This window comes from Oncorhynchus mykiss, chromosome 11, assembly GCF_013265735.2.
Source record: "Oncorhynchus mykiss isolate Arlee chromosome 11, USDA_OmykA_1.1, whole genome shotgun sequence".
Classification (NCBI taxonomy): Eukaryota; Metazoa; Chordata; class Actinopteri; order Salmoniformes; family Salmonidae; genus Oncorhynchus; species Oncorhynchus mykiss.
In genome coordinates, this window is record NC_048575.1 from 14,537,176 (window position 1) to 14,564,844 (window position 27,669).

Below are 27,669 nucleotides of genomic sequence, written 5' to 3' on the forward strand. Positions count from 1 at the left end.
GAGGGGGGGAAAACAATTTAATACATTTTAGAATAACTCAACTCATTGTTTGTCACCGCTCACTCACTCACTCACTCACTCACTCACTCGGTCATCAGAATTGTCATGTGTGATTGTTAGGCTGCTGGTGGGAAAGCATGCCTCTCACTCTGCCTGGTGTTCATGTCCGTTGATTACCACTCAAGCCCAGAATACACAGAACAACATGATACACAGAACAACATAAAACACAGAACAACATAAAAAACAGAACAACATAAAACACAGAACAACATAAAACACAGAACGCATAATACACAGAACAACATAAAACACAGAACAACATAATACACAGAACACCATAATACACAGAACACCATAATACACAGAACACCATAATACACAGAACAACATAAAACACAGAACACATAAAACACAGAACACATAATACACAGAACAACATAATACAAAGAACAGATAAAACACAGAACCATATAAAACACAGAACACATAAAACACAGAACACATAAAACACAGAACCACATAATACACAGAACCACATAATACACAGAACCACATAATACACAGAACCACATAATACACAGAACTACATAATACACAGAACCACATAATACACAGAACCACATAATACACAGAACCACATAATACACAGAACTACATAATACACAGAACCACATAATACACATAACCACATAATACACAGAACTACATAAAACACAGAACACATAAAACACAGAACCACATAATACACAGAACCACATAATACACAGAACCACATAATACACAGAACTACATAATACACAGAACAACATAAAACACAGAACACATAAAACACAGAACACATAATACACAGAACAACATAATACAAAGAACAGATAAAACACAGAACCATATAAAACACAGAACACATAAAACACAGAACACATAAAACACAGAACCACAGAATACACAGAACCACATAATACACAGAACCACATAATACACAGAACTACATAATGCACAGAACTACATAATACACAAAACCACATAATACACAGAACCACATAATACACAGAACTACATAATACACAGAACCACATAATACACAGAACTACATAATACACAAAACCACATAATACACAGAACTACATAATACACAGAACCACATAAAACAAAGAACAGATCAAACACAAAGCCTGTCAGCTCTCAGCAGAACCACAGAACCAGGCTAGTGCGCAGACATCAATACAGGATGATAAATAGGACTTCTAATGTGTTGTTTTTAGTGCTGCTTGGGGAATGTTGTGACTTGTGGATTGTGGAAGAGATTTTATATTATAGAGCAGAGAGACAGGCAACAAGAGGTGAAGTTAGTCACATTACATTTTCCCTGTTAATTGGCTGTATTCATAACAGCTTTGGGAGACAAAAGGGCTGTCATGGTTCACTTGCTGAAAATGAGATGCAAATTAATAATAGGTCATTCTATTGTGTGTGTGTCTGTGTGTGTGTGTGCGTCTGCCTGTCTTTGTGTCTGTATGCATCAGAGTCGTGTGTTGTGTGGGTGTGTGTCTCTGTTGAATTCAGGTATTGGGAGGGTTGAGGCACCAAATCGGGCAGCCACTTCCACATGAATAAAAACTCCCTGGGGTGTCCAGGTTGTTACTGTCTCACTGAGGGCCCTGGTTAGCTCTTACCGTTGCCATGGTTTCAGCGCTCAACGCCACTGGTGACAATTACTCGTCAACACTACCTACACATTCAACTAATGACATGATATAGCTGACAGTGAAGATGACTACCCCGACATTCCAATCCAACACTTTTTGTGTGTGCCTTGGTTTAAACAACTGTATGCCCAAGAGATGATCCAATACAGGGCTGGTGTATGCCTGTTGAATAGATATCACTACATTATTTTGACTCCTTACACTCTCTTGCATATGAATGTCTTTATGAAACAGAAAAAAGCTATGCAGTGGATATGCTGTCTGAAGGATTCATATATTTTTATTTGAAGGGTCTTGGTGCAGTCACAGTAGCACAGAGCCACTGTTTTATCTCCACTACTCTCTCCCAGCAAGGACTGAGTCAACACGGCTATGTTACAAAGGTCTGTCAGCCTGTGTTCTAATGCTGCTATGGGCTTCAAACAGTGGTGACCGCGAGGTCCATTTCTGGGGGTGATGGTGTTGAGCTGAAACAAAAATGTGCACACTGAAAGGAGAGAACAAATCTATAGGCTACTCCTCGTGAAATATGTACAGTGCATTTGAAAAGTATTCTGGCCCCTTGACTTTTTCCACATTTTGTTACGTTACAGCCTTATTCTAAAATGGATTCAATTGTTTTTCCCCCCCTCCTCAATCTACACACAATACCCCATAATGACGAAGCAAAAACAAGTCTTTGACAATTTAGCAAATGTATTACAAATAAAAAACGGAAATGTCACATTTACATAAGTATTCAGACCCTTTACTTAGTACTTTGTTGAAGCACCTTTGGCAGCGATTACAGCCTTGAATCTTCTTGGGTATGACTCTACAAGTTTGGCACACCTCTATTTAGGGAGTTTCTATCATTCTTCTCTGCAGATCCTCTCAAGCTCTGTCAGGTTGGATGGGGAGCGTTGCTGCACAGCTATTTTCAGGTCTCTCCAGAGATGTTCGATCGGGTTCAAGTCTGGCTCTGGCTGGGCCACTCAAGGACATTCAGAGACTTGTCTCAAAGCCACTCCTGCTGTGAAACTTCGCCCCAGTCTGAGAGCAGGTTTCCATCAAGGATCTCTCTGTACTTTGCTCCGTTCATCTTTCCCTCGATCCTGACTAGTCTCCCAATCCCTGCCGCTGAAAAACATCCCCATGAAGCATGCCACAACCATGCTTCACCGTAGGGATGGTGCCAGGTTTTCTCCAGACGTGATACTTGGTATTCAGGCCAAAGAGTTCGATCTAGGTTTCATCAGACCAGAGAATCGTGTTTCTCGCTGTCTGAGAGTCTTTAGGTGCCTTTTGGCAAACTCCAAGCGGGCTGTCATGAACCTTTTACTGAGGAGTGGCTTCCGTCTGGCCACTCTACCATAAAGACCTGATTGGTGGAGTGCTGCAGAGATGGTTGTCCTTCTAGAAGATTCTTACATCTCCACAGAGGAACTCTGGAGCTCTGTCAGAGTGACCATCAGGTTCTTGGTGACCTCCCCGACTAAGGCCCTTCTCCCCCGATTGCTCAGTTTGGCTGGGCGCTCTACGGACAATTCCTTTGACCTCATGGCTTGGTTTTTGCTCTTACATGTGTAACAGTATAACTTTAGCCTCGCTCATACCCGGGCACGAACCAGGGACCCTCTGCACACATCAACAACAGTCACCCTCCGAAGCATCGTTACCCATCGCTCCACAAAAGCCGCGGCCCTTGCAGAGCAAGGGGAACTACTACTTCAAGGTCTCAGAGCAAGTGACGTCACCGATTGAAACGCTATTTAGCGCGAACACCGCTAACTAGCTAGCCATTTCACATCCGTTACACATGCACTGTCAACTGTGGGACCTTATATAGACAGGTGTGTGCCTTTCCAAATCATGTCCAATCAATTTAATTTACCACAGATGGACTCCAATTCAGTTGTGGAAACATCTCAACGATGATCAATGGAAACAGGATGCACCTGAGTTTAATTTCGAGTTTCATAGCAAAGGATCTGAATACTTATGTAAAAAATGTATTTCTGTTCTTATTTTTAATTGCAAAAATGTATAAAAAATTGTTTTCGCTGTCATTATGGGGTATTGTTTATAGATACATTTTTTTATTTAATCAATTTTAGTACAAGGCTGTAACGTAACAAAATGTTGGAAAAGTGAATGGGTCTGAATTCTTTCCGAATGCACTAGTCGGTTATGGGCTATTCAGTGAGGTGCAGAGGTCAGATACGTGAGCTTGTCTTGATCCACAATAGAATGTGTAATGAGATGTTCATCAGCTCTTGAACAGCACATTATGGACCCCCCCCCCCCCCCTTTTCCTTACCTCTCCTAATAAATATGTGTTGGTCTGATGTAATTAATAAGGAGCATCCAGACACTGCACTTGATGAATTTATGAAATTGCTTCTTCCAATTATTGATAAACCTTTTAAGAAACTGACTGTTAGAACTGTTAAGGCTTAATGGATTGAAGAGGAATTTAAAAACTGTATGGTTGAAAGAGATGGGGCAAAATGATTGGCTATTAAGCCTGGCTGCACATCTGACTTACTGCAAATTGAGAAATAATGTGACTAAACTCAAGAAGAAGAAAAATAAACTGTATTATGAAGCCAAGATCATTGATATAAAGAATGTTGGAAAAACCTTTGGAGTACTTGAAATGAAATGATGGGCAGAAAGACATTCAACTCCATTTTCATCAAATCGGATGCCTTATTTTCATCACTAAACCCTTTGATGTTGCCAATTATTTGTATGATTATGTTTACTTCATTGTCAAAGTGGGTCAACTTAGGCAGGAAACTACTGAGAGCTGCTGAGGATGGTAGCTGACTCTATATTCACTCCTATTTGTCATATCTTTAATCAGGCCTAGATGGAAGCCAAAGTCATTCCTTCTACCCAAGAGTGGTAAAGCGGCCATTACTGGTTCTAACAGCAGACCTATCAGCTTACTGCCAGCTCTTAGCAAACTGTTGGATTTTATTTATTTGCTACTAAACACAATACCATTTCTCTGTAAACAGATGAACAACAGACTTTCAGCATGCTTATAGAGATGGGCACTCAACGTGTACACAAATGACTGATGATTGATTGAAATACATTGATAATAAGAAGATTGTGGGAGCTGTATTATTTGTTTTCAGGGCAGCCTTTGATATTATTGACCATAACCTGTTGTTGAGAAAACATATGTGTTATGACTTTTCAACCTCTGCCATATCGTGGATTCAGAGTTATTGATCAAACACAGAGGGTTTTCTTTAATGGAAGCTTCTCTAATGTCAAACATGTAAAGTGTGGTGTGTTGCAGGGCAGCTCTCTTGGCCCTCTGCTCTTTTCAATTTTTACCAATGTTTAATGCCAGTGGCAGGTCAAAGCCTGTGTGTCCATGTATGCTGATGATTCATCCCTATCAGCAACCACAGCTAGTGAAACCCTAAACAAAAAGTTTCAGTCAGTTTTAGAATTGGTGGCCAGTATTAAACTGGTCCTGAGCATGTCTGAAACTAAGAACGTTGTATTAGCTACAAATCATTTGCTAAATTCTAGACCGCTGAATCTGGTAATGAACGGTGTGGCTGTTGAGCAAGTTGAGGAGACTAAATTACTTGGTGTTACCTTAGACTGTAAACTGTCATAGTCAAAACATATTGATTCAATAGTTGTAAAGATCAAATCAAATGTTATTTGCCACATGCGCTGAATACAACAGGTGTAGACCGTGAAATGCTTATTTACAAGCCCTTAACCAACAATGCAGTTCAAGAAATAGAGTTCAGAAAATATTTACTAAAAAAACTAAAGATTCTCCCATCTCCACAGAGGAATCTGGAGCAAAGGGTCTGAATAATTATGTAAAAAGGTATTTCAGTTTTACATTTTAATACATTTGCAAAAAAAAACAAAACATTTTTGGGTATTGTGTGTAGATTGATGTGGGGGAAAAGCAATTTCAATTCATTTTAGAATAAGGCTGTAACCTAACAAAATGTGGAAAAAGTCAAGGGGTCTGAATACTTTCCGAATACACTGTATGTGTAACTTTTAGATGCGCGCACACACACACAGACACCCACACACACACTACATGTTAATGTGTGTAAATGGTAGTCTTGTCTGTGATGTCTTTTTCGTTTTGTGTCGGACCCCAGTAAGGCTAGCTGTCGCCCTAGTAAAATAAAATCTAAATCTCTAATTTCTCATCCTCTCTTCCTCTCCCCCCTCACTCGCTTTTCCTCCTCAACTCTCTCCCTCTCTCTGGTTCCTTCTTCTTTCTTAATTCCATTGATGCCTCCCTCTCTCTTTCTCCCTCTTCTCTGTCTCTCTTTCTCCTCCCTCTCTGTGTCTGAAGGTTATTGCTCCGCTGCGTCTCTTATCACTGTTGACTCTCCTCCCAGGGTAAGGCTTTAGTCCACGTTGCCTTCTTGTTCCCTGCTTAATCACTGCCTCTCAGTCATACTAAATCTACCTCACTGGAGCTTTACAGCCCCTGTAGAATAAAACTACCTCACTGGAGCTTTACAGCCCCTGTAGAATAAAACTACCTCACTGGAGCTTTACAGCCCCTGTAGAATAAAACTACCTCACTGGAGCTTTACAGCCCCTGTAGAATAAAACTACCTCACTGGAGCTTTACAGCCCCTGTAGAATAAAACTACCTCACTGGAGCTTTACAGCCCCTGTAGAATAAAACTACCTCACTGGAGCTTTACAGCCCCTGTAGAATAAAACTACCTCACTGGAGCTTTACAGCCCCTGTAGAATAAAACTACCTCACTGGAGCTTTACAGCCCCTGTAGAATAAAACTACCTCACTGGAGCTTTACAGCCCCTGTAGAATAAAACTACCCCACTGGAGCTTTACAGCCCCTGTAGAATAAAACTACCTCACTGGAGCTTTACAGCCCCTGTAGAATAAAACTACCTCACTGGAGCTTTACAGCTCCTGTAGAATAAAACTACCTCACTGGAGCTTTACAGCCCCTGTAGAATAAAACTACCTCACTGGAGCTTTACAGCCCCTGTAGAATAAAACTACCTCACTGGAGCTTTACAGCCCCTGTAGAATAAAACTACCTCACTGGAGCTTTACAGCTCCTGTAGAATAAAACTACCCCACTGGAGCTTTACAGCTCCTGTAGACTAAAACTACCTCGCTGGAGCTTTACAGCTCCTGTAGAATAAAACTACCTCACTGGAGCTTTACAGCCCCTGTAGAATAAAACTACCTCACTGGAGCTTTACAGCCCCTGTAGAATAAAACTACCTCACTGGAGCTTTACAGCTCCTGTAGAATAAAACTACCTCACTGGAGCTTTACAGCCCCTGTAGAATAAAACTACCTCACTGGAGCTTTACAGCCCCTGTAGAATAAAACTACCTCACTGGAGCTTTACAGCCCCTGTAGAATAAAACTACCTCACTGGAGCTTTACAGCTCCTGTAGAATAAAACTACCTCACTGGAGCTTTACAGCTCCTGTTGAATAAAACTACCTCACTGGAGCTTTACAGCCCCTGTAGAATAAAACTACCTCACTGGAGCTTTACAGCCCCTGTAGAATAAAACTACCTCACTGGAGCTTTACAGCCCCTGTAGAATAAAACTACCTCACTGGAGCTTTACAGCCCCTGTTGAATAAAACTACCTCACTGGAGCTTTACAGCCCCTGTTGAATAAAACTACCTCACTGGAGCTTTACAGCCCCTGTAGAATAAAACTACCTCACTGGAGCTTTACAGCCCCTGTAGAATAAAACTACCTCACTGGAGCTTTACAGCCCCTGTAGAATAAAACTACCTCACTGGAGCTTTACAGCCCCTGTAGAATAAAACTACCTCACTGGAGCTTTACAGCCCCTGTTGAATAAAACTACCTCACTGGAGCTTTACAGCCCCTGTAGAATAAAACTACCTCACTGGAGCTTTACAGCCCCTGTAGAATAAAACTACCTCACTGGAGCTTTACAGCCCCTGTAGAATAAAACTACCTCACTGGAGCTTTACAGCCCCTGTAGAATAAAACTACCTCACTGGAGCTTTACAGCCCCTGTAGAATAAAACTACCTCACTGGAGCTTTACAGCCCCTGTAGAATAAAACTACCTCACTGGAGCTTTACAGCCCCTGTAGACTGAAACACACACATGCAGAGACGCACACGTGACACATAGGCACACACACACACACATAGAGTAGCCAGTCATAGAGACAAATAGCAGTGGGAGAGAAAGACAAACACAGACCAGAAAGATCAAGGGAGCGGCCCTCTACACAGACAGACTGGTGTAGAATGGGATGAAAGCTTGACATGCTAATATGTCTTCAGATCAGTTGTCAGATCTGTTCTACAAGGACACAACACGGTTTCAGACAGCCACCCTCTAGTCTATATTCCTTGTTCATAAATGCCCCCTTTATTTGGTATGTAACTGTATCTGGAGTACAAAGAGCTTTCAAGAGGAAATATTACAAATGATTCAATGACTGCCTGTGATCGACTGGTGATTTATTCTATTCCTACTAGACTGTAAAGTGGTCCTGAAAGGAAAAGGGAAACCAGTGTTGTGCGCTAGCTTGACTCTCAAGTAGATATTGTAATATAAATAATTAAGCTGTCACTATTTGAATGGCCTTTTTAATAACAAGAGGGCAGTGTTCTTTGGAGTGTTGCTATGTGTTTTAATACACTTCCTAAACTGCTGTGAAAATTGGCACACAAACACGTCACACACGCACACGTTTCCTCCCCTTGAGTCACAGTGTTGAGAGAGATAATAGTGTAACGACCCTGGGTTTATAAGCACGGAAATCGGCTCTGCACATGAGCATGCTTTTATGGCACAGTCGATAGCGCGCCGGACCTCGGGCTCGAAGGTCGAGGGTTCGAGACCTGCTCCCTGCTGTTTCATTACAATACTCATGGTTTGACGCCACCTGTATATCAGTGTGTGAATTAAACCCATGATTTGATGCCACCTGTATATCAGTGTGTGAATTAAACCCATGATTTGATGCCACCTGTATATCAGTGTGTGAATTAAACCCATGATTTGATGCCACCTGTATATCAGTGTGTGAATTAAACCCATGATTTGATGCCACCTGTATATCAGTGTGTGAATTAAACCCATGCTTTGATGCCACCTGTATATCATTGTGTGAATTAAACCCATGCTTTGATGCCACCTGTATATCAGTGTGTGAATTAAACCCATGCTTTGATGCCACCTGTATATCAGTGTGTGAATTAAACCCATGATTTGATGCCACCTGTATATCAGTGTGTGAATTAAACCCATGATTTGATGCCACCTGTATATCAGTGTGTGAATTAAACCCAGGCTTTGATGCCACCTGTATATCAGTGTGTGAATTAAACCCATGCTTTGATGCCACCTGTATATCAGTGTGTGAATTAAACCCAGGCTTTGATGCCACCTGTATATCAGTGTGTGAATTAAACTCATGCTTTGATGCCACCAGTATATCAGTGTGTGAATTAAACCCAGGCTTTGATGCCACCTGTATATCAGTGTGTGAATTAAACTCATGCTTTGATGCCACCTGTATATCAGTGTGTGAATTAAACCCAGGCTTTGATGCCACCTGTATATCAGTGTGTGAATTAAACCCAGGCTTTGATGCCACCTGTATATCAGTGTGTGAATTAAACTCATGCTTTGATGCCACCTGTATATCAGTGTGTGAATTAAACCCAGGCTTTGATGCCACCTGTATATCAGTGTGTGAATTAAACCCATGCTTTGATGCCACCTGTATATCAGTGTGTGAATTAAACCCAGGCTTTGATGCCACCTGTATATCAGTGTGTGAATTAAACCCAGGCTTTGATGCCACCTGTATATCAGTGTGTGAATTAAACCCATGCTTTGATGCCACCTGTATATCAGTGTGTGAATTAAACCCAGGCTTTGATGCCACCTGTATATCAGTGTGTGAATTAAACCCAGGCTTTGATGCCACCTGTATATCAGTGTGTGAATTAAACCCATGCTTTGATGCCACCTGTATATCAGTGTGTGAATTAAACCCAGGCTTTGATGCCACCTGTATATCAGTGTGTGAATTAAACCCATGCTTTGATGCCACCTGTATATCAGTGTGTGAATTAAACCCAGGCTTTGATGCCACCTGTATATCAGTGTGTGAATTAAACCCATGCTTTGATGCCACCTGTATATCAGTGTGTGAATTAAACCCAGGCTTTGATGCCACCTGTATATCAGTGTGTGAATTAAACCCATGCTTTGATGCCACCTGTATATCAGTGTGTGAATTAAACCCAGGCTTTGATGCCACCTGTATATCAGTGTGTGAATTAAACCCAGGCGTTGATGCCACCTGTATATCAGTGTGTGAATTAAACCCAGGCTTTGATGCCACCTGTATATCAGTGTGTGAATTAAACCCAGGCTTTGATGCCACCTGTATATCAGTGTGTGAATTAAACCCATGCTTTGATGCCACCTGTATATCAGTGTGTGAATTAAACCCAGGCTTTGATGCCACCTGTATATCAGTGTGTGAATTAAACCCAGGCTTTGATGCCACCTGTATATCAGTGTGTGAATTAAACCCATGCTTTGATGCCACCTGTATATCAGTGTGTGAATTAAACCCAGGCTTTGCCGCTAACATCCACATCCACTGCTGCAGAGCAGACTGAATACAGCTTCAGGCAGAGCACAGCGGCACAGCACCCAGAGTCTAGAACAATGATTGGGTGTGTTGGTGCGGCTCACACAGTCACTTTCTGTCCACCAAGCATACATGTAGGCCAATGGTTCCCCAACTCTTTATAGTCCCGTACCCCTTCAAACATTCAACCTCCAGCTGTGTACCACCACCAGCACCAGGGTCAGCACACTCTCAAATATTGTTTTTTGCAATCTTTTGTATGCCTGCCCCACACACACTGTATGATACATTTATTTAACATAAGAATGAGTTTTTGTCACAACTCGGCTCGTGGGAAGTGACAAAGAGCTCTTATAGGACCAGGGCACAAATAATAATATAATAATAATCAATATTTTTGCTCTTTATTTAACAATCTTATACAGTGCCTTGCGAAAGTATTCGGCCCCCTTGAACTTTGCGACCTTTTGCCACATTTCAGGCTTCAAACATAAAGATATAAAACTGTATTTTTTTGTGCAGAATCAACAACAAGTGGGACACAATTATGAAGTGGAACGACATTAATTGGATATTTCAAACTTTTTTAACAAATCAAAAACTGAAAAATTGGGCGTGCAAAATTATTCAGCCCCCTTAAGTTAATACTTTGTAGCGCCACCTTTTGCTGCGATTACAGCTGTAAGTCGCTTGGGGTATGTCTCTATCAGTTTTGCACATCGAGAGACTGACATTTTTTCCCATTCCTCCTTGCAAAACAGCTCGAGCTCAGTGAGGTTGGATGGAGAGCATTTGTGAACAGCAGTTTTCAGTTCTTTCCACAGATTCTCGATTGGATTCAGGTCTGGACTTTGACTTGGCCATTCTAACACCTGGATATGTTTATTTTTGAACCATTCCATTGTAGATTTTGCTTTATGTTTTGGATCATTGTCTTGTTGGAAGACAAATCTCCGTCCCAGTCTCAGGTCTTTTGCAGACTCCATCAGGTTTTCTTCCAGAATGGTCCTGTATTTGGCTCCATCCATCTTCCCATCAATTTTAACCATCTTCCCTGTCCCTGCTGAAGAAAAGCAGGCCCAAACCATGATGCTGCCACCACCATGTTTGACAGTGGGCATGGTGTGTTCAGGGTGATGAGCTGTGTTGCTTTTACGCCAAACATAACGTTTTGCATTGTTGCCAAAAAGTTCAATTTTGGTTTCATCTGACCAGAGCACCTTCTTCCACATGTTTGGTGTCTCTCCCAGGTGGCTTGTGGCAAACTTTAAACAACACTTTTTATGGATATCTTTAAGAAATGGCTTTCTTCTTGCCACTCTTCCATAAAGGCCAGATTTGTGCAATATACGACTGATTGTTGTCCTATGGACAGAGTCTCCCACCTCAGCTGTAGATCTCTGCAGTTCATCCAGAGTGATCATGGGCCTCTTGGTTGCATCTCTGATCAGTCTTCTCCTTGTATGAGCTGAAAGTTTAGAGGGACGGCCAGGTCTTGGTAGATTTGCAGTGGTCTGATACTCCTTCCATTTCAATATTATCGCTTGCACAGTGCTCCTTGGGATGTTTAAAGCTTGGGAAATATTTTTGTATCCAAATCCGGCTTTAAACTTCTTCACAACAGTATCTCGGACCTGCCTGGTGTGTTCCTTGTTCTTCATGATGCTCTCTGCGCTTTTGACGGACCTCTGAGACTATCACAGTGCAGGTGCATTTATACGGAGACTTGATTACACACAGGTGGATTGTATGTATCATCATTAGTCATTTAGGTCAACATTGGATCATTCAGAGATCCTCACTGAACTTCTGGAGAGAGTTTGCTGCACTGAAAGTAAAGGGGCTGAATAATTTTGCACGCCCAATTTTTCAGTTTTTGATTTGTTAAAAAAGTTTGAAATATCCAATAAATGTCGTTCCACTTCATGATTGTGTCCCACTTGTTGTTGATTCTTCACAAAAAAATACAGTTTTATATCTTTATGTTTGAAGCCTGAAATGTGGCAAAAGGTCGCAAAGTTCAAGGGGGCCGAATACTTTCGCAAGGCACTGTATATTAAACTTTATTTGTTCATCGAAAATGGTGAATAACTCACCACAAGTTAATGAGAAGGGTGTGCTTGAAATGATGCACATAACTCTACAAACTCTACAATGTTGGGTTGTATTGGAGAGAGTCTCAGTCTTAAATCATTTCCCACACAGTCTGTGCCTGTACTTAGTTTTTATGCTAGTGAAGGCCGAGAAGACAAGTAAAAAGCCTAAATGTATAGCCGATGGAAATATAAATGGACTGTTTGAAAATGTGAATCACAATGTTATTTGGCGTACGGCGGACAGCATTGCACGTACCCCAGTTCTAAGGTATTGTTTCTCTTTATTCAACCCGCCTGCCACCCTCCTTTTAGCCACACAGTATTTAATGACCCTAAACTGTCCGCCCTGCTGATATAACCGCGGGGGCTGCAGGTTATGAGTCAACCCAGGCATCGCTAACTTCTTAATGAATGTGTGTAACCGGTGTGAAATGGCTAGCTAGTCAGCGGTACGCACTAGTAGCGTGTCAATCGTTGACGCCACTTGCTCTGCAATGGCTGAGGCTTTTGTGGAACGATAGGTAACAATGCTTCATGGGTAAGTGTTGTCGACGTTTGCTGAGGGTCCCTGATTCGAGGTTGGGGTAAGGAGAGGGACGGAAGCAAAACTGTTACGTGAGTGCGTGCTTACGTGTGTGCGCATGTAAGTGTGTGTATCCCTTTGAGAATGTCACTATTCACCGTATGCATACAGACGTTGAAGGGTTCTTCTGGCCAATCCTTGTCCTAATAGGTTCTTATCCTCTTCAAGCATGCATTAACACTTCACTCTGACTCTTCAGACATTCACTAGGAGCCTTGGATACGAGAGAGGGAAGATAGATCCACTAGATGCAGGCTCCTTACTGCTGCCTGGCCCTGCTATCTGCTATTCCCAATGGTGTCATTAGTTTAGTAAAATAACGCAGAATTTACTCTCATCCTTGGCTGTTATTTCAATGTTTCTAACTGTCTCCTTCCCTCTCTTTCTCTCTTTTTTTTCAGAGGAAATAAAGGAAGAGTCTGAAAAATTAAGGTAAGTTGATTTTAATTCAGTTTCACAGAGATATATCCTGGTTACAGGTGCATATTTTAAAAGATCTGGAGATTAAAGAGCCATAAGTTTAATAAATTGTGACAATATTATAATAACAAAACTCATAAGTAACAGAATGGCAGAAGTCTTACCAGACTTAATACGTATCAATCAAACAAGGTTTATTCAAAATAGACACTTACAAACAAACACAAAAACATGATTCAGTTTAATACCATACGCAAAAAAAATAAGATATATATGTATCTATAATGGCTGTTGTGAATGGCCTTTTCAATTCAAAACTTTGGAATCTTTCAACTTTCCAGCTGAAATAATACATTTAATAATGCTTTAGAAAGGGGCACAAGACACAGATGTCCTCTCTCCCCCCTCCTGTTTGCACTGGCAATTGAACCTCTTACAGACATAATTAGACAGGACCCAAATGTAACAGGTGTCAGTATTGGTAAACATGAATGTTTATTAAACTTATTTGCAGATGATCACCTGATCAATATTGAAAACTCAATGCCTCCCTTGGTAAAAAAATAAATAATTCTGAATACTTAAAAATCTCAGGATATAAAATGAACGTGGAACGAAACGAAATAATGGCAATAGGAGATCTCCAGCAATCCTTTAAGTGGACCACAAAAATATATATAAAATACTTAGAATATATAAAGACAACTTTATCCCATTACTCAGCAATATGAAAGCAGATCTAATAATGGAACAACCTTCCCATAAATCTTCAGAATAAAGAATAAAGATCTTCAGAATGGCATGGCTCCAAAAGATTGTATATTTATTCTCTGTAATAAGAATTACCCCTACCGAAGACATTCATTAAAAAAGTATACTTGGTCATAGCAGACTTTATATGGGACATTTTAACTTATAGAATACAAAGGAAAGTTTTACATCTTCCTAAATCAGAGGGTGGTTTTAATCTTCCAGACTTGAAATTGTATCAACTCGCTACCCAGGGATTTTACTTGTGACATAGTTAAATGTACTAAAGAGGGACAATGGGTAGATATTGAAGATGCGCATTCTCATCCCCCAAAATCTTGTTATGCGTCTATTTTTTTAAGGATAAAGCTAAGAACATGAACAACTTCATAGTTTAGAACACTTTAACAACATGGAAGAAAATAAAACATATTCTACAAGAACCAATATCACTCCCTAAAAACACAACCCTTTTGAACAATCCTTGGATAGCTTTTCAGAAATCACCGATACATTGGTCCACGTGGAAAACTAAAGGCATAGAAACCGTATATTACCTAGTAATATGAAATACATGTATTTCCATTACAGAATTTAAAAAGCAATTGTAGATATTTGCTGTTGTTTGAAGGGGAATGTTTTGTATTGTTTAAAAATAAATTTAAAAAAATCTTACAAAACAAAAATAAATACATCCTAGTTAATTTAGGTGATTTTCTTGTTTCCTTTCGCTTGCCCTTGAGTTTAGTGTAAAGGGTGTGTCTGTGTGTGTGACCTCCAGTGTGTTTTTGTTTGTCTCTCAGCCTGGTCTCCTTCTAAAAGCCCTTTCCCTGTCATTAATGGACCCCTGCCTAGTGCCTGGCTCTAGCCTGGGAGGGAGGGAGGGGGATGGCGACAACTAGCGTTACAGGGGTCTGACATATAACGAAAAAGACATTACAGACTAAATACTACGATTTACATATATTAACATGTAGTGTGCGTTTGTGTCTGTATCTAACAGTTGCACATACATGTCAGTACATACACTCAAAAAGTAGGCTGGATTTCGCCTGGGAGAAGGAGAGTTTTTGTGTGTGTTTGTGGAGCTCTGCTGCCTGGTAACTGGGTCAGTGGAATGAAATGTACCATGAGTGCCACTCCTTTCCTCCTCATCCTTTCTTTCTCCCACCATTTCCATCCCTCTCTCAAGATTCAGGACTCGATATAGACTTGAGACTGATGAATTGAAATTATCTGGCCAGATCTTGTAATGTTTTGTCACTCATTTTGTGGCACAGAGTCACAGTGGATTAGGCTACTCTCCACCCAGCCAGAGACCGTATTGTACATGCAAAAAAATAAAATTAAACAGGTTTGCTAGTGAAGCGCACACTCGGCCCTTTGATTTGACCAACAAACTGTCAATCCACACATTTTGGGTAACCTACAGTAGCGCAGTGAGAAGGTTTTGGGGGGGTCACAAGTGTGAAATTGCATGGGAAAAATACAGAAATTCATACATATTTTTATAGGCTAGATAACCTACCATTTGTATTTTATATTTATACCTTTGTTTATTCGATCTGGTTACTAACATAGGCCTGCGGCATTGCACCAAATATCGTAATCTATGCTTCAGAGCCAAAAAATGTAGTTGTGTTGACTGTTGATTAATGACCAGTCATCAGCATTTGCTCGCAAATGCTGGCGCACGTATCCACATTAGTGACCAGAAAGCACTTGTTTACCTTTCTCCGGTTTTGCCTAGCAAAAGCAGTAGCCTACCTACGTTAATGTTATCCATATAAAATTCAGTTTAGCAATCTGCTACGGACTCATCTTTGCCAGAACAATAGGCTAGTGATTTCATTGATAATTTTCCTATTTTAACCCACCCTAGTTTGGGTGGGTTAAAAGTATATGCCTCAGTGGTGGTGCGGTATGTTTAAAGATAGCTGTAACATCGCACTGCCTTCAATACTTATGGGATGAAGACATAACATATTCTGGCAAATGATTTACGATATTTTTGAGAAAGAAAAATACAGACAGAAAATATATGATCCTGCTTGCTCTGGACTCCAGAGAAGTGCGTGCGAGGGGGTCGAGGACTTTGAACCACTCCTTTTTGTGGGTCACGAGTCAAAAAGTTAGAGAACAACTGGACGAACAGATTGCTGATGTACAGCTATAGAATCGGTGCAGTGCAAACGTCAAATTGTAGGGAGAGAATATGGACATAAATAAATATGCAGCTCAAAAGATTGTTTGGTGGTCAAGAGCATTAATTGTTTACTTTGCATGCTCACCAGCAACGGGGTTTCAAGCAACAATACTAGCATAGGCCTAATGGTCTTTTGCTATATCAAAATTGCTTGAAATTGATAATTGAGTTATGAAGCTTGCATTTGGAATTTGTTGATACAATTAATTATTACACAATCAAATTGTGTTGTTGACAAAATAATGAAAATGGATGTCTTGTAGCCTCTATAAATAGACAATAATTTTGTGTCGAATTTACAGTAGCTATTATAGTGAAAGAATACCATGCTATTGTTTCAGAGTGAACAGGTATGAACTTGAAAATGTATTAATAAACCAATTAGGCACATTTGGGCAGTCTTGATACAAAATGTTGAACAGAAATGCAATGTCATTAGATCAGTATAAAACGTTGCCCACAAACTAAATAAATATATATTGCAGCTGGGCTGAAATAATTCATTATGGCCTTTCTCTTGCATTTCAAAGATGGTACAAAAAAAAGTACCATCTTTTTTCTTGGTATTATCTTTTACCAGATCTAATGTGTTATATTCTCCTACATTCATTTCACATTTCCACAAACGTCAAAGTGTTTCCTTTCAAATGGTGTCAAGAATATGCATATCCTTGCTTCAGGTCCTGAGCTACAGGCAGTTAGATTTGGGTATGTCATTTTAGGCGAAAATTGAAAAAAAGAGGGTGGATCCTTTTTAAGGTCGTCACCTTAAAGGTACCTGAAGTACAGAGTATCAAAATCCTGAGACATTTGAAAAAAAACATGTTTAGGTGGGTGCAATAGCAGACATAACCTTATGTCTCTGAAATGTCAATCTGGGTTCAGCAATAAAGTTATATCTGACACTTTTGAATTAGACATGTTCAGTTAAGTAGACTATCCATTTGAAAACATAAATTATAGAATAATACTATTTTACCAAAATAGTCAGAGCACATCAGCAAATCCATTAAGAAATGTATTATGGTCATTAGACAAATTACTGCCATCACTGAACAATGATGTGACATTTGTTGTTTTGATTGCGTGCCATTATTGGCGAAGAAGGGTTCTGATTGGTCCATCTGTATTTGTTCAAGCTTGTGATTGGATTGCAGATAGAACTTTCTAGTTGTTGATTTCTTTGACTTAAAATTTACTTTTTCAAAAATATAACTTTATGGACATATAAAGAACCAAGATCTATTATATGTGACTAACTCATTTGACACAAATGTCAGATAGAACCTTATAGTCCCAAGGTCTATACGTTTGTAGTTGAAAGAAGTCATTGCATGTGTAGATTTTTTTTTTTACTTGACTTGAGACTTGACTTGCTCTTAGAATGCACGACTTGGACTTGACTCACAACTTGGACTTGACTCACGACTTGGACTTGACTCACGACTTGGACTTGAATCACGACTTGGACTTGACTCACGACTTGGACTTGACTCACGACTTGGACTTGACTCACGACTTGGACTTGACTCATGACTTGGACTTGACTCACGACTTGGACTTGACTCAAGACTTGGGACTCGTCTTGGACCTTGAGACTTGACTTGTGATTTGAATAGGGACTTGGTCCCACCTCTGCTATGTACTCATCGTAACATACTTTTTAGCACATACCATTTAGCACATTCAACCTATAATGTAGACCATATAGCCCATCTATCCTATTTAAAAAGGACTGAAGACGTAAACAGATAATTTTTTTCCATTTAAACATATTTATTAGTGAAACCAAAGTGCTGTAACATATATTTAAATTAAATAGCCTAGTACACACACCAAAACAAATGTTCAAATCGAAAGGCTATTGCACAGAAAAAAACGTGGACAGTCGGTTGCATGGCAAATTCAGAACGCTGGACAGCGACATTATAATCTGAAGCACTGATCATTGGGAACGAGATCAAGATCAGAATGACTGCTAAGACTTGGTCCATTAATTAAATTAGGTAGCCACGCCTACAAAACTAAAACAATCCATATGTTCAAATCAAAAGGCCTGATTAACATGACATCATTACCGCAGCCACATCCTGAGTCCTTGGTGCTGACACATTCACAAATGTTAAACAGTTCTGTTTTCAAAGATGTATCCCACAATGCAATACTCGTGAGAATTTTAAGGATAACAAATACGACTTCACTTACATTTGAATACCACCGCAGAAACTTCACTATTCGTCATCTTCCCCAATTAAGTAGCCTAGTTTTGTTATTTGGCTACTTGAAGAGAACCAGGCGCAGACCACATCTTCAATGCCTTGTGGAAAAGTGTGCATCGATTTCTACTAGATGAAGAGGCGAAATGAGTCCTGGCTTTTAAACCATACACGATTTTAGAAAATGTACATACTATAAAACATTAGATTTTCACATACTGAGAATGCGTTATGCGGGATTGCCTTTTATCTCGCTATTCGTTGATTTCGGTAGCACATCCACACTTCAAATTGATCAGCTGTTGTCAAAACCAAAATCAGTATGACATCCGGGCATTTAAAGTATAGGTCGATTTTAGAAATCTTGCATACTATTAAACTGAATTTTTTGGCATACTCAAACGGCCTACTAAGTATGGGTATTCAGACACGGCCAATATCTAAGCTTCTTCTCACAAATGCCATGCCCAAGTTGACTTTACGTGGGGGAGGAGTGAGGGATGTAGTGAGTTTTTACATACAGACACCTTACCTAACCTTTCGCAAAGTTACCCTGGCTTTCGGGCTTTAGAAAAGTATGAAAAACACCCATAACATCACTTATTCTCAAGGATCTTTTGTAAGCCAAAAAGTGTCAAAAGTTGTAAGACCAGAAGCAACGTGTTAGCATTCTCTACTCTCCATAGATGTATGGCTCAACCCCATTTCATGTCAATTATGAATATGAGCAGGCTAATCCTGTATGTTGCTTATTAGAGGGGAGAACGCATGCTGAGCAGAGAGGGACTGTGACTCATAGAATTAGCAGAAGTAGAATGGACATTTCCATTCAAAACAACATTATGTGATGAATGGACTCGACGGGAGACCATATTATATTTGAAATGCCCACATCGCCTCTCAAAATTCTGTATGCTTCCTCTTCTCCTTTTCCCCTCTGTCTCTCTCTCTCTCTCTCTCTCTCTCTCTCGTTCTCTGTCCCTCTCTCTTTCTCTCTCCCTCTCTATCCCATGTCCCACTGCACTCTGCGAGGTCATCACTCTAAAGAAGCTGAAGTCATCCTTTCTCTCTGCCAAGACACAAACAACACAGCCCTTCACCCCTCTTCCTCGCTCTCTCACTCTCTCTCTCCCTCTCTCTTCCTCCTTCTCTCCCGCCATCCTTGGCTCAGAGCTCAGTGCAGTTTGGGTGTGGTTGTTCTGATGGATAATGTTTAGCGTGCATATAATGTTTTAGCGTACAGCTAAGGACCCATGGTTTAGATTTATAATATTTTAGCGTACAGCTAAGGACCCCTGGTTTAGATTTATAATGTTTTAGCGTACAGCTAAGGACCCCTGGTTTAGATTTAGAATGTTTTAGCGTACAGCTAAGGACCCCTGGTTTAGATTTATAATGTTTTAGGGTACAGCTAAGGACCCCTGGTTTAGATTTAGAATGTTTTAGCGTACAGCTAAGGACCCCTGGTTTAGATTTATAATGTTTTAGGGTACAGCTAAGGACCCCTGGTTTAGATTTATAATGTTTTAGCGTACAGCTAAGGTTCCCTGGTTTAGATCTACGATCCATAAAGACAAACAGCACTCACAAATATGGCTTTATCCTTGGTTTTATTCCATAGCAACAGTAACAAGGATGTGATTTTGGCCACAAAGGCTTTTGACAGTATAAAGACACACTCGACAGAGCAGAGAACATTATTATCACGTGTATGACATCATGGATCTCTTCTCCTAAAATAGATGAGGGGTAGATTAATTGCAGGCACCTTTCTTTATAAGAGTTGGCTGATTACAGTGCGTCAAATTGAGCTGCATAAAGAACATGCATAAAGACAGAAATAGTACACTGTCAGTAGTGTGTTACCTTCTGCCGAGTCCCCAACAACTGGATGTTCCGGGTTGTCAGGGGAAATGGAAAGAGAGCTTGTGACACGGCTTCCCCTTTTGGACGTTAACAAGGTGATACTCCATCTTAACTCCTCTACATTTGCTGGATTGGTTGAACAGTGCAGAAGAGAACCTCCCCCAATAGTTTATTTTCTTCTCGTCAAGCCCAGTATGTAGGGGATCTCGTTTCAGACGTTTCTTTGCTTACGTTTCCTGCTACGTTATGTTAATAGTGTGTGATTGGCAGAAATAAATACAGCTTCAAATGATGTTTTTATCATGCTTTGTGTCGATGACAGAATACCAAATCAAATTGTATTTGTCACATGTGCCGAATACAACAGGTATAGATAGACCTTACAGTGAAATACTTACTTACAAGCCCTTAACCAACCATGTAGTTTTAAGAAAAATACCCCCAAAAAACTAAGAAATAAAAGTAACAATATGAATATGTACTATGAGCTCGGTTTTCTTTTTTTTGTTCTCTCTCCAGTCCTCCTCCAGACAGCAAATCGGATTCCAGCACTCTTCCGCCAATCAAATCAAAGACCAGCTTCGTAGAGGCCGACAAGTACTTCCTGCCGTTTGAGTTGGCATGTCAGTCCAAATGTCCCCGCATCGTCATCACATCACTAGACTGTTTACAGGTCAGTAGTAGAGGAGGTCAACACGTGAACCCTGTGTGTCTAAAACTGTCTAGGCTGCATGTTTCTTCTCATCACCGTAATGACATGTCAAAACAAATATGGTCATTTGGTTAAGGACTATATTGATATTAAATCATACACACAGCTTGGAGTCATCTAAAGTTATTTAAGTTTCTGTGCAATATCTAACTGGAATTTGATGTGAAATAAATGTTGTATTTACATAGACAGACTCAAAGTTCAGTGACACTGATTCACAGTGCACTTCATGATGTTTTGGGGTGTTTTCTGAATGAAATGTAGAAGTTGCATTTATCTCATCTCTGATAAAACAGAAGTCAAATCTTGCGTTATTTGGTCAGTGATTAACTACTGGGTCTATGTGTGTTAGAAATGGAGAGAAATGAAGAGCTCCGCCTTCACAAAAGGAAACTCAGACAAAGCCTTCGCCCAATCCTGATACTTCCAAATGACCAGTGACGAAAACAAAAAGGCCGGAACTAATGCAGCTCGGTATCTCACACATCCCATTCAGTCCTGACAGGTTCTTCAGTCTCCACGCAGAATCTTCCCACGGGAGATTAGTGTCTGTCTGACTGTGTGGTTTTGTGTGTTTGGTGTTTTCCCTGTAGAAGCTGATAGCGTACGGCCACCTGACCGGCAGCGCTCCAGACAGCACGGCCCCTGGCAAGAAGCTCATCGACAGGATCATCGAGACCATCTGCGGCTGCTTCCAGGGACCACAGACAGATGAGGGGGTGCAGCTACAGATCATTAAGGTTGGCATCTGCGGTTATTTGGTCTGCAAGGAAGTGTGTTTTGGATATTGTGTGTTCTGCTGTTAGATTCTATTCTTGCCTGCATGGTGATTATTTAGAATGTATAATTGTGTTATCTGTTTCTACCATGGCATTGTTGAATTCTCATTTCTGATTGGCTTAAAGGGCATTCGGGAGCGTGCATTATTTCCCTATAATACACATTAGAATTCAATGTCTGTAGTTCATTCTTACATGTTTGAGCTGCTTTTGAAAGCAATAGTCGAAATGAAAACATTATTGGCATTGTTAAATTCGATTTTCATAATAGCAAGTTCAAATTTATGAAATGTTATTTGTCACATGTGCCGAAAACAACAGGTTACCGTGAAATGCTTAATTACAAGCCCTTAATCAACAATGCAGTTTCAAGAAAATAGAGTTAAGAAAATATTTACTAAATAAACTTTTTAAAAACTTTTAAAAAAGGAACCCAATAAAATTATAATAATGAGGCTATATACAGGTGGTACCGGTACTGAGTCAGTGTGCGGTGGTACAGGTTATTCGAGGTAATTTGTACATGTAGGTAGGGGTGAAGTGACTATGCATAGATAATAAACAGCGAGTAGCAGCAGTGTAAAACAAAGGGGTGGGGGGGGGGTCAATGTAAATAGTCCAAGTGTCATTTGATTAATTGTTCAGCAGTCTTATGGCTTGGGGGTAGAAGCTGTTAAGGAGCCTTTTGGACCTAGACTTTGGCACTCCAGTACCACTTGCCGTGCGGTAGCAGAGACAACTGTCTATAACTTGGGTGACTGGAGTCTTTGACAATTTTATGGTCCTTCCTCTGATACCGTCTAGTATATAGGTCCTGGATGGCAGGAAGCTTAGCTCCAGTGATGTACTGGGCTGTACGCACTACCCTCTGCACCGTCTTGCGGTCGGATGCCGAGCAGTTGTTATACCAGCCGGTAATGCAACCGGTCAGGATGCTCTCGATGGTGCAGCTGTAGAATGTTTCGAGGATCTGTGGACCCATGTCAAATCTTTTCAGTCTCCTGAGGTGGAAAAGGTGTTGTTGTGCTCTCTTCACAACTTTCTTGGTGTGTTTGGACCACGATAGTTTGTTGGTGATGTTGACACCAAGGAACTTGAAGCTTTCAACCTGCTCCACTACAGCCCCATCAACGTGAATGAGGGCGTGTTCGGGCCTCCTTTTCCTGTAGTCCATGATCAGCTCCTTTGTTTTGCTCACATTGAGGGAGAGGTTGTTGTCCTGGCACCACACTGCCAGGTCTCTGACTTCCTCCCTATAGGCTGTCTCATCGTTGTCGGTGATCAGGCCTACCACCGTTGTGTCGTCAGCAAACTTAATGATGGCTCTGGAGTCGTGCTTGGCCTGATGGGTTGGTTAGCTAAACTAGCAAGTCTGTTTGGTTACCTAGGCAACTACTGTAGCTAAACTGCATGGCCAAAAGTATGTGGACAAAGAATGTACAAAATAATAATAATAATAAAATAAATACAAATAATGGGGTGCAAAGGAGCAAAATAAATAAATAAATAAAATAAATACAGTAGGGAAAGAGGTAGTTGTTTGGGCAAAATTATAGGTGGGCTATGTACAGGTGTAGTAATCTGTGAGCTACTCTGACAGTTGGTGCTTAAAGCTAGTGAGGGAGATAAGTGTTTCCAGTTTCAGAGATTTTTGTAGTTCGTTCCAGTCATTGGCAGCAGAGAACTGGAAGGAGAGGCGGCCAAAGAAAGAATTGGTTTTGGGGGTGACCAGAGAGATATACCTGCTGGAGCGCGTGCTACAGGTGGGTGATGCTATGGTGACCAGCGAGCTGAGATAAGGGGGGACTTTACCTAGCAGGGTCTTGTAGATGACATGGAGCCAGTGGGTTTGGCGACGAGTAAGAAGCGAGGGCCAGCCAACGAGAGCGTACAGGTCGCAATGGTGGGTAGTATATGGGGCTTTGGTGACAAAACGGATTGCACTGTGATAGACTGCATCCAAGGCTATTTTGTAAATGACATCGCCGAAGTCGAGGATTGGTAGGATGGTCAGTTTTACAAGGGTATGTTTGGCAGCATGAGTGAAGGATGCTTTGTTGCGAAATAGGAAGCCAATTCTAGATTTAACTTTAGATTGGAGATGTTTGATATGGGTCTGGAAGGAGAGTTTACAGTCTAACCAGACACCTAGGTATTTGTAGTTGTCCACGTATTCTAAGTCAGAGCCGTCCAGAGTAGTGATGTTGGACAGGCGGGCAGGTGCAGGCAGCGATCGGTTGAAGAGCATGCATTTAGTTTTACTTGTATTTAAGAACAATTGGAGGCCACGGAAGGAGAGTTGTATGGCATTGAAGCTTGCCTGGAGGGTTGTTAACACAGTGTCCAAAGAAGGGCCAGAAGTATACAGAATGGTGTCGTCTGCGTCGAGGTGGATCAGAGACTCACCAGCAGCAAGAGTGACATCATTGATGTATACAGAGAAGAGAGTCGGTCCAAGAATTGAACCCTGTGGCCCCCCCATAGAGACTGCCAGAGGTCCGGACAGCAGACCCTCCGATTTGACACACTGAACTCTATCAGAGAAGTAGTTGGTGAACCAGGCGAGGCAATCATTTGAGAAACCAAGGCTGTCGAGTCTGCCGATGAGGATGTGGTGATTGACAGAGTCGAAAGCCTTGGCCAGATCAATGAATACGGCTGCACAATAATGTTTCTTATCGATGGCGGTTAAGATATTGTTTAGGACCTTGAGCGTGGCTGAGGTGCACCCATGACCAGCTCTGAAACCAGATTGCATAGCAGAGAAGGTATGGTGAGATTCGAAATGGTCGGTAATCTGTTTGTTGACTTGGCTTTCGAAGACCTTGGAAAGGCAGGGTAGGATAGATTTAGGTCTGTAGCAGTTTGGGTCAAGAGTGTCCCCCCCTTTGAAGAGGGGGATGACCGCAGCTGCTTTCTAATCTTTGACGACACGAATCTCAGACGACACGAAAGAGAGGTTGAACAGGCTAGTAATAGGGATGGCAACAAATTTTAGAAAGAAAGGGTCCAGATTGTCTAGCCCGGCTGATTTGTAGGGGTCCAGATTTTGCAGCTCTTTCAGAACATCAGCTGACTGGATTTGGGAGAAGGAGAAATGGGGAAGGCTTGGGCGAGTTGCTGTGGGGAAGGCTTTTCACTAGATGTTGAAACATTGTTGCTGGGACTTGCTTCCATTCAGCCACGAGCATTATTGAGGTTGGGCACTGATGGGCAATTAGGCCTGGCTTGCATTTCATCCCAAAGATGGTGAAGCGTGATTCATCACTCCACAGAACGTGTTTCCACTGCTCTAGAGTCTAATGGCGGCGAGCTTTACACCAGTCCAGCCGACACTTGGCATTGCGCATGGTGATCTTAGGCTTGTCAGGCTGCTCGGCCATGGAAACCCGTTTCATGAAGCTCCCGATGAACAGTTCTTGCACTGACGTTGCTTCCAGGGGCAGTTTGGAACTCATTCGTGAATGTTGCAACCGAGGACAGACAATTTTTACATGCTACGTGCTTCAGCACTCGGTGGTCCCGTTCTGTGAGCTTGTGTGGTTGAGCCGTTGTTGCTTCTAGATGTTCCACTTCACAATAACAGCACTTACAGTTGACCGGGGCAGCTCCAGCAGGGCAGAAATTTGACTAACTGCCTTGTTAGAATGGTGGCATCTATGACGGTGCCACGTTGTAAGTCACTGAGCTCTTCAGTAAGGCCATTCTACTGCAAATGTATTTCTATGGAGATTGCATGGTGTTGTGCTCGATTTTATACACCTGTCAGCAACGGGTGTGGCTGAAATAGCTGAATCCACTCATTTGAAGGGATGTCCACATACTTTTGTATGTTGAACACATTTTTACCTGCAAATGAAACACATTTGTCGTGGCAAATATGTTAAATTATAGTCATGGTATAAAATGAATAAATAACTCTGGGCTCTTTGCGTTCTCTGGAAAATAATGCAACTCTGTGTACGGTCAGTTCCACATCATACTTTCTTTTCCATAGAATGCATAGCCCCTAGTTGATTATCACTTACGTGGTGAGTCTGTACGTGTGTGTTACTTTCATCTGTAGAGAGGAGGGTAGTGGTTGAGGGAAGTGCACTAAGCAGTAGATAAGAGAAGTACACTGAGGTTAGTGCACTTAGCATTTGTTGAGTGAAGTGCACTCAGCAGGGAGGTGTATTAAGAAGTCATGACTGACAGGAAGTGCACTAGGCATTGGTCTATTCCTGACTGTGAATCAGAAGGTCTGTTCTGAGATGGTCTCGCACCGCTGCGTTCTCTCTCAGTACAATACTCCTCGCTGTGAAACAGCAGCCCAAATCTCAGCCTCTACCCGTAATCTGCTGTCAACTCAGCTTGGCTCAGCTCATCCCGCTATAGCTGTGTTTGTGTAACTGTGTCTGTGTAGTTCTGACTGGGAGGAGGGTGGCCAAGGGATCAGAGATGTGAGATGCAGAGGACTATACTACTATCGCTGTAGGAGTATCTTTCACACAAATAATGCTGAGGCACCATGATAGACCTTGATAAACCATGATGAACTCTTTCTCTCTCTCTCTCTCTCTCTCTCTCTCTCTCTCTCTCTCTCTCTCTCTCTCTCTCTCTCTCTCTCTCTCTCTCTCTCTCTCTCTCTCTCTCTCTCTCTCTCTCTCTCTCTCTCTCTCCCCCCCCCCCCCCCCCCCCCCACCAGGCCCTGTTGACGGCTGTGACCTCCCAGCACATAGAGATCCATGAGGGCACAGTGCTGCAGGCGGTCAGGACCTGCTACAACATCTACCTAGCCAGCAAGAACCTCATCAACCAGACCACGGCCAAGGCCACGCTCACTCAGATGCTCAATGTCATCTTCGCCCGCATGGAGAACCAGGCAGTAAGTCCCTCTCTGAGACACTGAGACAATGTCCACACTAGCATAGCACTTAGAATGCACTTAGAATGCATGACGCCCAATACATGGCTTTGTGGCTTGGTTTTAAGTGGTGTGTTGGTGTGGATATAGAAACAGAGCTACAGACAGATAGAGATACTGTACTGAGGGGAAAAGGGAAGAGAAGGTGACCCTTTATTTGAGCATGACATAGCAGTTGAATAAGGAGTCGTAGGGGTTTATGTGTCAGGTGACATAAAACTGTCCTGTCACAGGCTACAGCCAGGCTAAACATGGCTAGCCTGACACCTACCTAACTCATCTAAGTTGCTATAACTTGACTGACCACATATAGCCTCCGTTTCCGTCACGCTGATGACAGCGTAGCATAGACTTTCTGACCAGAGGTCCAAGTAAGGTGTCACCCTGAAAACAAAGTTTGCTCTAATATCATCTGTTTCTTTTCGATTGACACTTCTTTCCCCCCTCACCTCCCCCCTCACCTCCCCCCCCGGACGGACACATAGCTTACAAATCACAAGATATCTTGGTCTCTGGCCTCGAGAAAACGTGACCGCCAGGTAAAGACTACAGGACTGCCTTGACTTGCCTGATCTGAACTCTGAACTCTTCTCTGTGTTCCCATTCAGCTCCATCCATCAGTCCATTCATCCATCTCTCTTTCTCCTCCTCTGTTCCAGCTATGGGGCAGATGTGCATTGTGGTTATGCTGTGCTTGCTGGGGCAGACGTGCATTGTGGTTATGCTGTGCTTGCTTGGGCAGACGTGCATTGTGGTTATGCTGTTCTTGCTGGGGCAGACGTG

The 27,669-nt window shown here is 41.6% G+C and overlaps 1 protein-coding gene across 4 annotated transcripts in view; it reads left to right on the plus strand.

The window, feature by feature from the left end:
• LOC110535318 (brefeldin A-inhibited guanine nucleotide-exchange protein 1) overlaps positions 1–27,669 on the plus strand; it is a 96,640-nt gene that overhangs the window by 21,240 nt on the left and 47,731 nt on the right. For 3 of the 4 annotated variants that reach the window (XM_036934957.1, XM_036934958.1, XM_036934959.1), the window contains exons 2-6: positions 13,433–13,463; positions 21,009–21,162; positions 21,795–21,941; positions 26,668–26,847; positions 27,372–27,425. In XM_036934957.1, coding sequence (XP_036790852.1) covers positions 13,433–13,463; positions 21,009–21,162; positions 21,795–21,941; positions 26,668–26,847; positions 27,372–27,425 — 566 coding nt within the window. The remainder of the gene's footprint in view (positions 1–13,432; positions 13,464–21,008; positions 21,163–21,794; positions 21,942–26,667; positions 26,848–27,371; positions 27,426–27,669) is intronic. The other variant, XM_036934960.1, reaches the window with a different exon arrangement.